Source organism: Diabrotica undecimpunctata, chromosome 7 (genome assembly GCF_040954645.1).
Source record: "Diabrotica undecimpunctata isolate CICGRU chromosome 7, icDiaUnde3, whole genome shotgun sequence".
Classification (NCBI taxonomy): Eukaryota; Metazoa; Arthropoda; class Insecta; order Coleoptera; family Chrysomelidae; genus Diabrotica; species Diabrotica undecimpunctata.
This window is the reverse complement of record NC_092809.1, coordinates 159,280,912-159,293,358: the sequence shown is the minus strand read 5'-3', so window position 1 is coordinate 159,293,358 and position 12,447 is coordinate 159,280,912. Positions and strand designations below refer to the sequence as shown.

Here is a 12,447-nt window from a genome sequence, read left to right as displayed (position 1 = left end):
ATTGTACAAAATAATAATTTCTAGCTCCGACTTTTTATAACACTAAAGTCAATTCGTTAAGTCCTTATAACATTATGTCATTACATATTGTGAATATATAATATTATCATAAAATAAGAACTATGTTTTAAAAGAACAAATACAATTTTAAAAGTTGGTAAAACTAAAAGTTTCATTATCTACGCATTTATAATGTAATACAGCTTGATGAAAAATTGTATTATAATAAAAGATCAACTTTTAGGTTTGAATTTAAAATTTCAATAATGTAAATTATAATAATTGTTGTAAATGAAGTAATATGTAGTAGCAGAGAATAGCTATGTTCACAATAATTAATATTATGACACATTTTGGTGATTTTATTCTGCACGCATCGAAAATTCTACAATTTTTACTACTTTAATAAAACTAAACTTAGTATTTCACCGATTTTGAACACAAATGATAAATAATTCGCATTTAAAATTCATAGATTCGCAGAAATTCCCTCTGCGAGCCACTGTTTATAGTCTTCGGTAGCACCAAGACACTACGGAGGCGAAGAAAAAGAACCACCGTATCGGTGATCCCTGTCAGAAAACCTTGTAAAACACGCATTCGCGGGGATCCCGGAGTCACCCGCACGCAAGCGTCACCAAAAAAGGGCCGGTCCCCCCCATTAGGGGGCAACTACTACTTAAACCGCCTCGTCGAAGCGCTATCACTCACTCAACAACTCGCTAACCAGCGTTGCATAGCCCTTAACTTGACAGACGGTACCGATCGTGGTCGAAGCGGTTTTTCAGCGTCGGTTTAATTCAGCAGTGAAAAGTGCTTTTTCAGGCTGAACAGCGAGTTTTTCTTCATCACCCGTTAAAATCTCTTACAAAGTTCCTGCAACTAAAAATGGCGGCGGTAGCAGCGGCACAGAAAAATCGCGAAATGTTCGCTATTAAAAAATCTTACAGTATCGAGGTATGTGGATTTGTGACTTTTGTGATATTTGTAACGTGACTTTGTGACAGTTTGCATTAAACATCATATAAGGTAAGCAATAGAAAGGATATCATTTTATACAAATCAAAAACTGCATTTATTATAGTAACATTTGACTGTCTTATTGTTGCATTCTAAATTAAAAATTTAATATTTTGGAAACTTATATTTTATTTTATGTTATGATTTATTTTAGAAACAATAATACTAGTTTTTTGCAAATAAAACAACTAGTCCAAATTATTATTTGTCATTACTAATGTGCAGTTGCTAAAAGATAGAGCAGACAATATTATTAAAGTACTTAAAGGTTAACAAAAATTGCAGAAATTAATAATTTTTATTAAAAAGATTAAAATCTATTGAGATATTAACCTTACATGATTGATATCCTTTTTATTGTTTGACCTTTTTGAACCATTTAAGATTTAAACTATTTTGCTTATATATATATATATACAATGTATATCTGGTTGCAGATCTTTTTGTTTGTCCTTGACTGTGACAGACAACAATTATTATTGTTGTTGTATGATGGAACTTTTTGGCATATTTAATATCCTACTCTAAATTTTTTCTTGACAGATTAATTTTGTTCAACCATTTATTCATTATGGTTGCCGCAGATTTATTTGTTTAAAAACTAATGTTGATTTTATTTTTCAATAATTAGTGACACCAAGTTGCGCTTCTTTTGATTACTTACTGCATTAAAGTTCTTTATTTTCTTTAGACATAAATTCTCTCTGTATCTCATTTATTCCTGAAATATCTTCTAAGCTTCACCCCTTTCGTTGATTGTGGTAATTTGGTAACAATCGTTGTTTTAACAACATTTTTTTTATTTGTGAATTTTTATATTATGTCAAACAGGACTAGGACAAAAGAAAAAACGAGTATTGGTTTAGAACAATGTCAACTAGAATATTTATTTAATTGGTCTGGTTTGCTGTCATAATAAGATTATAATATTCAAGTTTACTTTTTTTTATAATGATTTTGTTTATTTTTTCTTTTTTTTTTATTCTATTGACAGCACTAGTTAACAATCTTACATATCTACACGTTTATACAACTTCTAAACTTACATGTTCATATTATACATTTTTACAACTATTTGGGATCATGAGGCAACTTAAATCCAACAATTTTAGCAGTATCTGATACTGTTGTCTCATCCTTTTTATGATATTCTTGTTGAATCTCATCATTAATTTAGTGCTTTGTCGAGGTTTACACAGTTGCTTATCTGTATTTTCGTATTCTCTGAACTGACTTATCACATACTGCAGCATTAGGTAATTCTTTAAGTTACCTTCAGGCAAGACATATCTTAGTTTACCAATGATTTGCCTTATTGTGCAGATTTTTGACACCATGTTTTCAACATTCAATTTTTCTTCTTCATGTGCCATGTCTTCTAAGAAGGATACCGCTGCTCTAAAGAGGTCAGCAGAAGTGCAGTTAAACCAAGCTCTCAAATTGTTTAACCAGGAGATGCGTCTTCTTCTGCAACTCCTTCTACCCTGTATTTTTCCTCGCATTATTAATTGCAACAAGTTATAACGTTCCTCATGACATGTCCCAGATATTGCAGTTTTCTGATTTTAAATGTATTTAAAACCTCTTTATCTTTTCTTATTCTTCTCAACACCTCGACATTCGTGACTCGATCCACCCAACTTATTCTTAATATCATTCAATGGGTCCATAACTCGAAGGCTTCTAATATGTCTGAAACATCTTTCTTCATTGTCCAAGCCTCCAACCCATAAAATAATACGGAGAACTCGTAGCATCTCAGAAGTCTTATCTTTAAAGAAATTGAAATGTCCCTGCTGCAGAGTACTTCTTTAAGTTTGTTGAAAGAATTTCTTGCCCGTACTATTCTTGCCTTAATCTCTTCTGTGTACTCATTATTTTCGTTAATTATTGTACCCAGACATTTATATTTTTCAACTTTTTTAATTTGTTCTCTATGTATTGTTATGTTTTCTCGGCGCTGTTGGGCTTTTGTAATTACCATAAATTGTGTCTTTTTTGTGTTTAGGGACAGTCTTGTTTTCTTCACTGACTTCTACTACTTTGTCAACCATTTGTTGTTAATCCTCAATTCAATTCTCCCCAATCCTAAACAAATTATTTAAGATATTCGGGGATTGCCTAAACTCTCCAATTCTTCTTTAAGCGATGCTTTTACAGAAGCATACAAATCTGTGGTGAAAATTTCAGCTTTAGCTATGGAAATTCGTCTAACAGCTTCTTCTAAATCAATATCTGATTCCGTAGAGGAATTGTTAAGTTTAAGAATACCCTTCTAGGACTACGTCGTCGTCATTTATATGATACCGTTTTAAATTCAGAATCGCTATTGTCGTTCATGTCAAAAATTCCTGTAAGTGAGTAATTGGGTGATGAGATTCAACGAGAATATCATGGAAAGGGCGAGAGAACAGTGTCAGTTACTACTAAAATGGTTAGATTTAAGTTGCCTCATGATCCCAAATAGTTGTAAAAATGTATAATATGAACATGTAAGTTTAGAAGTTGTATAAACATGTAGATTTATAAGATTGTTAACTAGTGCTGTCAATATTAGAAACTTATCGTTTAACGATGTTGAAAAATAAACAAAATTCTTCAAGTTTACATTATACAACTAATTTAATTCATCTCAAAATAATTACATATGCGCATAGAAACTTAATGGTGTGAAATATGAATGAGATGTAACTGTAAGCTATCTGGTTTATCTTTTCCGCTGCTGATATTCTTTCGAATCTATAAATAAAACAGGTAGCCGTATAATATAGTTTTAAGAAGTTATTAATATATTCATTTCGTTGTACTGGTTTACGTTCGCGTAACTGGTAGTTCCCAAACAAGGTATTCCCACAAAATTCTCAGATAAGTTAGCAATCGTTCATTATTTATATCATTTAGACCACTTTTTTTATAAAAATAATATAAAATATAAAAACATAAACATTCTCTTTTAAATTACAAAATAAACATTTATTTATTCGTATTGTTAAACGAGGCTGGTCGAAATTTCCCAAAACATACGGTCTCATCTGCAAAAAAAATGCAAAATTTGTGTGTATAAATGTTTTCATACATTATTTTAAACTGAAATTTTACATTATGATATGCATCGACTTGTGTTTTACAAAAAACTTCAAAGTTGTATTGAATAATTCTTTATTGTTGGTTTCTTGTATTCGTTTACTGATCCTAATTTGGGTAAAATTTGCATTTGCAAAATTTGCATTGCATAACCAGTACTCTCGGTCCTTCACTGCCTTGGTCTGTGTCAGTTTCTTATAATAATTGTTTTCCCAAGTATAGTCGGTTCGCTATATTTACGCGGGTTTCGGATTAACAAAATTATGCTAATGACTCATTGATAACCAGTTGCAGTAAACGACTTCCCAGAAAATTAGGTAAAACTGCATTAATGGTCATATTTTAAAATTCATTAAAATAACATTAGGGTAGGTATAAATTTGTTACAATACTGCAGTTGAATTGATTCTTTGCCAGTGTTGACATTGTATGTTTGGTGGAAATATTTAAAAATGCCTAGACGTGTGTTAGATGTAGATAGTCTAATTTGTAGTGTACATAAGTATTTTACGGATGAAAAAGAAAATGGCGGTCCTTTAAAATCGGAAATGTCTGTTCAACAACGCGTATGTGATGCTCTAGGAATTAGTGAAACCAAACTAAAAGGAGTATTACAAAATCGCAATAATGAACGGCCGAAAGAAGATCAACCGAAAAACTCGCCTATCATTGGAAATGAAAGATATTCCAGATGGAAAAAAATTTGAAATTCGTGATACCATTTATCGAATGCGAGCCAACAAGGAACATGTGACCTTAAATACAATTCTCTCGGAATTAAAAGATAGAAAATTTGACGAAATTGGCAGAACAAGTCTATGGCAAGTGATACATAATTTGGGTTTCAAATTTCAAAAGGAGGATAACAGAAAAGCCTTTTGTGAAAGAAGTTCTGTTGTGCATAAAATAATTAACTTTCTAAGAAAATATTCCAAATTAAAAGAAGAAAGGGCAAATTTTATATATTTAGACGAAACATGGATATTTTCTAGGGGTGCAACCAAGAGAATATGGCAAGATGATAACGTAAAGTCTATCAAACATACTGATGGAGAAGGGAAGCGACACATAATTTTACATGCAGGAGGGAAATCGGGTTTTATAGAAGGTGCTGATTTAATATTTTCATCTAAATCAAAATCAAGTGACTATCACGATAATATGAACACAGAAATGTTTGTAAAATGGTTACATGAAAAACTTCTCCCAGGTTGAAGTGAGCCCAGCGTAATTATTTTAGACAATGCACCTTACCATTCTGAAGTATTAAGCAAAAGTCCAACGAATTCTTGGACTGTTAATAAAATTAAAGAATGGTTGACAAAGGAACATATACCATTTACACAACATATTTTAAAATCAGAATTATTACGCTTGGCAAATATCCACGCAAAACCAAAAACCTTTGTTGTGGATCAGATTATTGAAAGTTACGGTCATCAAGTTTTACGTCTGCCACCGTATCATTGCCAGTTTAATCCCATCGAATATATATGGGGAATAGCAAAACAATATTATGACAACCATATTGGGCCTAACGGTTATAGCGACGACGCAGTTCGGGAAACTTGGCGAAAGGCACTTTCAATTGTAACTCCAGAAGTGTGGTGCAACTGTATATTCAAGTGCGAGAAACTAATAGAAGATTGTTGGACTCGTGAAAATAAAATAAACGAAATAAGTCCAATCATAATAACAATTAATGGTGATGACAGTGATGATGATGACGATTATGATATTTTTGATGATAATGACTGATTTCATTTTTGTTGGCAATTTAAATTTTTTTATTTTTCATTAGAAATTCTCTCCATGGAACAAATATACATAGACCATATTTTCTGTGTGAAGTGTAATATAAAATTATTATTAGGTTTATATTAGCCACATTAGACTCCATTAATGAAGTAATTCTCCTTATTATACTGTCAATTATATAAAAGATTTTCCATTATTATTTAATTAAAAAAAGTTATGGATTATTTTTCATTTCATTTGACCAGTTGATATTTCCTTAAAGAGCAGGTAATTAAAACTGGGTACTTACAATAAAATTTTTAATCCGAAACCCCTGTAAATATAGCGAACCGACTTTACGATAAATATTGTAGAAATCGTCTATGTGTAGAACTTTTAAGTTAATCCATAAGAAGGCGAGGAGCAAATATATTCAAAAAAATTAATATTTTTAAAAATACCTTCACTGAGTGCGCGTATTGAGATATATACTAATACAAAATGAAAGATTTTCAGTTTTGACCAATTTTGAAAAACATACATTTTAGCAGTCTCCATTAATGGTATTTTATATCAAGACTTCTACTTTAATCTAATTATAAAATTAAAATTCACAATGTCAATACAGTTAAAATTTCGAAGGTCATTTCACCACAAGGAAGTATCAAGCAGCTTTTAACGATTCAATAATCAATCAACTTTGATTGCTACCTACCCAATTATAAAATAGAATTAATAAAATGAATTAAACGTATTAATATAGATTAACGAGGAAATATAATAAAAAACTAGGTACCTGTTACATGTATATGATTATTTACCATAAAATGTATGAAAATGGTAAAATACATTAGCAGCTGGAAATTTTTATTACTTCTTGTGTCATTAAATAAGAACAATAATCAGTCGTATTACAAAAATAATAAAAAAAGACTCTGTTAGTTCGTTAATTTCTAACATTAAATTCTTTGTTTGAGTTTGTTTATAACCAAAAGGTCACTACTCGAGTTATATGCGAATACTACAGACAGACTCTTGTTTTGATAAAACCTTTGACTGGTTTTGGCTCCAAAGTATATTTAGTGATAACCAAATGGAAATTAAGATGCATTCAGATAATGGTGAAGTTGACTAAACCAATTAGGTGTTAATATATGCCTTACTACCTTTAGACTTAATGATATACTTTAATTGGCGCCAAATAAAATGGCCAATTTTTTAAATCATTCGGTCCTCTTATTTTATCTGTTCAAATGGTTTGGTTTATTATTGCTCCATCTGTCTCAAATTTATTACGAACACTTTCTTTGTTGATGCATTAAAATATTAGACTCAATTGGTTGTTTGTCTAACTTAACTACTAAGTAATCTACTTTTTTCCTGTTAAAGAATGAAGTGGTAAAACTTCTGTAAAGCATCTCATCACATTCCATAAATATTGTTTCAACTCAAAACGTGTCACTTTATGTTTGTACAAATTATTACTTTACACCTTATTGCACAAGTATGACTAATACTTAACAGTTGATACAGTAAGGATCATTTACTTCTAAATCGCTGTTTGTCTCAGTTATTCGTCTTGTGTCTTTTTTGGTTTTCAGTAAAAAAATTTCAAGTTTTTCTTAAAATATTTTGTAATTACTTATTAGCAAATTATCTTAGATTTAAACTTAATTTATTTCATTTTTAGTTCTTTTTTACTTTTTATATTTAGCATTTTACATGTTCAATTTTTTTTTTCAATGCACCAATCACTAATATGTTTTCTATTTATTTCTGTAATATCAAAGAGCCTTAGGCAAGTATACAAATTGACTTAGACTCTACTCAATCTAGTCTCAGAATCTATTGCAAGAAATACCAACATAAACTTAAAGAACACAGCCAAATTATTATATTGGGAGTGAATAAAAAATTGAAATAATTTTAGAATTTACACTCCATGGGGCTGCCTGCGAAACTTACATTTAGAGTAGGAAATACAATTACACATTATACTAAATTTACAGAGAACCTTATAAGATAAATCTGATTGAACTTAATGACTTAAGATGAATAGTATATATGGGGAGCCCAAGTGCCTCCAAATCAACAACAGTTCTGAAAATCTTTCAAATTGGAAACTGGACAACAAAAGCAAAATTGGAGGGCAAAAGCGAGAAATAGGCTTAACTGTAGACAACTAATTGAACAGGCTAAGGCTTCACCAGGGCTCTGTTGATTCTAATTGATATTATTACTAGTAGTTCATGGTTTGTGTTATTTACTTTTATATAGTAGACCATTAACTCTTTGATACTGTAGGCCTTTTGTCATATATGTTTTCAAAGATAAAACTCATAACTTTCTTACTTCCTGCTGACTTGTATGTAACCAATAAATAAACGTCGTAAAGGTGGTAATAATACATTGTTTCTATTTTTTATTAAACATCTTTAATTAACCATTGTACAAGTCCTCGGGACTTCGAGATATCTACTATGAATACACTTCCTACCAACACCCTATAGAACTTTTATTTGGCCCGGTTATGACCAGGGTATCTATCTATCCGTGCTGTAGGTTTGCTTATAGCATATTTTTATGATTGTTTCCGAGTTCTTTTTATTCCCACGTGTTGCGACGAAATGTTATCAGGAACGGCAGTGCCACCATTTCATGTCAAGGCTCTAATCCACCAGAGTTTTGACATATCTCTGAAGCATCGCTTAGGTTACTGTGCTCTTGATTAACCCCATACGGTAACAATTATCCTGTCGCCGACAATAAGGTCTCAGCAGCCTCATCTCACTTTTAAATAAAGTGCATGTTGTTCTTTCTACTTTTATAAAGATGATATCTAAGGAAAGAATATCTAGTGAAAACACCGTTGATTACTCTAAGTTTAGTTTTTGAATTATTAGCAATAATCTTGGATAGTCAGCGGAAGAGTGCGATAATAATTTTTGCTTTCATTTGGCGTGGAATATATTCCAAGTAGAATACGTGTCTGTTCCTGTTTTTGTATATTTTTCACGATCGGACTTTTTGTATATCGCAGTCAAATCAAGTGATTTTTTTAGTAACTCTTTTAGACATCTCTTTACTAGCTATTCTTTTACGGCTTAAAAAGCATAGTAGTTAAAAGTAACTTTATTGTGCTTCGCCAATTGTTTAAGAGAATGTTTTTAATTTCAATCTGTCACACACTGTTCAGTTTGATAGTCTTTACTACATCTAAATCCAAGTTGCTTTTACTGTCAGATACAATAAATTTTTTAGTCGAATTGAGTGGTTGTTAGGTACTTTTGAGCTCAAACATTTGTTGCTATAATTTGGTTCTAAATATTATTGGAGTATTTCCAAAACCTATCGATAGTCTATTTTTAGGACGTTTATTCCTACTTCTTTGTGTGTTTTTGACCCACGAATGTAATAAGTGTTAGTAAGTAATAAACTAAAATGCTATTATTTTTATTACAATGTTAAATTCTTAGAAACTCCAGAAGTTCAGTAAGTTGTCGAGTTTTAAATTGTGAATCTTTCTTAATCTTAAAGTCACATATGGATATCCTTATTATATGCGTGTATAGTTACATTAACTTTAAGGCTGTAGTGGAGCCAGATCTCATAGCACGCGTATTTCCTATATAAGCTAGTCTTTACATTTTTTGCCATTCTGCCGCTTTATTTTTTTCCACCGAACTACTGCAAGTAGTTATGGGTATAACACCCATTAACTAAGTCTAGTAAATCATCTTAGTTTTTAGATCCTCAACCGTTTTTTGACTGCTTTCTGTGTAGATTTAGCCTTTGTAGACTTTTACTGATTGTTTTTTAGCCAATTTAAATAACTCACCTGTGCGTAACATTCTCCAAGGAAACATTTCAATGTTGTATGTTGTAGATTATACTTCCTTCTTTATAATTGAAATATATCCTGTATTGTACAAAATAATAATCTTATCTCTATTAAACATTGAATTAGTCCGACCCTGAACAAAACCAATACAATAATTATGTAGCAAGACACTTTTTGTATCCCTTACTTTTCAAGGGCATTGGTAACCCAGCCCCGGAAACAGAGAATGGTATAGTTTTTTTTTATATCAACTAATGAGAAATATAATTATTTATAATTACATCTAAGAGCATACCAGAACTCATGAATAATATTTCCTATTCTTAATGAAAATTAGTATAAAAGAATGAAAGTTAGCAAATGATTTAGATCGTTGTGAATGTCACCTATGTCACGTAGACACAGCATTCAAGGTAAAATGTGGCATTTGCATTTTTTTATAATGGATCAATGTAAATTAGATCTGGAGGCATAGTGACCTATTATTCGAATGTTATTTTTTTTATTTTTGCTTTCTCTTTGTACAAGGTAAAAGGCTGGAAAAAATTATTCTTCTTTATAGATTTTTAGTATTAATTTCGAGGTGCTTTTACATAATAATTTTTTAAATAAAATAAACATTCTTTTAACTAATTTCTTCCCATAAAAGTTAAATGATTATGTTTAAATAAAAATCAGTAATACATTAATAAAAACCAAACTGCATATAGTTATAATCACTTAAACAAAATGCCGTCAAAGAATATACTCTCGACTTTTGTCTAGTCTGACATTCACATACAATCAAGACATTCAGAACTTATCTTGTTAAAATTTTAGCTTCGAGGAAGTTAATTTCCGATCTTATATTCGCTTCCTTCTGCCAGAGACAATACCATCGTAAGCTCTGAGATATATTTATTTTTTTCTAACGAACTCTCAGCCTCTTATTCTAATACGATCTTTTGAACTAACTTCTTACACATTTGCTTTTGAATATAACTTCTGACAGAAGTATTTACCAATAACATATTCGATAGTTTTCCATATTTTTAAAACATCTCTATACTGGTGATTTAAATTGATTTCCATCGACAATTTATTCGGTACACTAATATACATAAATATGCATAATATTCTAGATTTAGGATATTAAATTATTATTTTTTTGACTTATTCTGAAATTAAACTTGTGTTTGGTTAATAGCATTTTTTTTTATTTTTCAGAACGGATATCCAGCACGAAGACGTTCTTTAGTAGATGATGCCAGGTTTGAAACTTTAGTGGTAAAACAAACGAAACAAACTGTTTTGGATGAAGCTAGACAACGTGCAAATGGTAAGTAATACAGCTTATTTGCAGTATTTAATAGGAAATGTATTTGTATGTTTGCAAGGGTTATATATTTATTTTATATAAATATTGTCTCTTTATAAATGCATTTTGGGATATTTATATGAATATTGCTTCTTATATTTTTATTTGATGTGCTGGGTTTTATGTGTATTGTATGTAATATGTGTCGTAGCAAATACAGTGTGAGATAATAAATATTCTAAATAGAAACCGTTAAAACAAAACTACAAATTATTAATTTATTATTCTTGAATTTGTTGTTAAATTGCTTAGTTATATTTTATTTAAAATTGAAGCATTTAAAGCTATATTTCTTCTAATTCATCTGTTTTACAATTATCATAAATTTAAAAACTATTTATTTAAATAACTTTACGAAAGTATTCTTAATTCCCTTTTTGAAATTAACTTCTGATTTACAAATTATGATGTATTTGCCATATTTTTTCGATTATAATTTTAATTTTTCTTTTTTTATCTTGTTATCATCATCATCATCATTGGTGCTACAGCCCTATAAAAGAGCCTCGACCTTCCCAAGTCTATTACGCCAGTCAGTTCTATCCATTGCCAACTGTTGCCAGTTTGCTGCGCCTATTTGTCTACCATCCTCATCTACACCATCCCTCCATCTGAGTTTTGGTCTACCCCTTTTTCTACTTCCCACAGGTTATGACATAAAGATTCTTCTAGGAGGGTTGTTCTGCTGTGATCTTGCCAGATGTCCTGCCCATCTTAGTCTTCCTATTTTTATAAAGGATACTACGTCTTTACCACCAAATATATATTTATATCTGTGATATATCTCGTAGTTGTACCTCCTTCTCCAAACACTATTTTCACAGATGCCACCAAATATTCTTCTCAGGATCCTTCGTTCAAATATAAGCAGGAGATTTTTAATTAAAAATGTTTCCTCTGCTGTCTATTTGGGCATTCCTGACCGCTTTTTCCAAAGCTATGTTGAAAAGGAGACACGCCAGCGCATCTCCCTGTCGCAACCCAACATGCGTTTCAAATGCCTGTGATTGTTCGCCCTGTATTTGGACTTTGCAAACAACTTTACGCATTGTAGCCTTAACCAATCTTATCAGTTTATCGGGGATGTGGAATTCATCCATGGCTTCATACAATTTATTTCTTAGGACACTATCATAGGCCGATTTAAAATCTACGAAAAGATGGTATGTGTTGATATTAAATTCATTGGTTTTTTCCAGTATTTGCCTTAGCACAAAGATCTGGTCTGTTGTTGATCGACCAGGCCTAAAACCACTTTGATATTCGCCAAGAAGCTCCTCTGAATACTCACTCAGGCGACCATATAAAATACTCGAAAATATTTTGTATGTTGTATTAAGGAGGGTTATTCCCCTATAGTTTCTACATTCTAATTCATCGCCCTTTTTGTGTAGCGGGCAAACGATCC

General features: G+C 31.0%; 1 protein-coding gene across 2 annotated transcripts in view; it reads left to right on the top strand.

The window, feature by feature from the left end:
- The first annotated feature begins 691 nt into the window (after nucleotides 1-691).
- ple (tyrosine hydroxylase ple) overlaps nucleotides 692-12,447 on the top strand; it is a 33,191-nt gene continuing 21,435 nt past the window's right edge. For both annotated transcript variants that reach the window (XM_072538620.1, XM_072538619.1), the window contains exons 1-2: nucleotides 692-957; nucleotides 10,889-11,000. In XM_072538620.1, coding sequence (XP_072394721.1) covers nucleotides 889-957; nucleotides 10,889-11,000 — 181 coding nt within the window. In that variant the 5' untranslated portion in view covers nucleotides 692-888. The remainder of the gene's footprint in view (nucleotides 958-10,888; nucleotides 11,001-12,447) is intronic.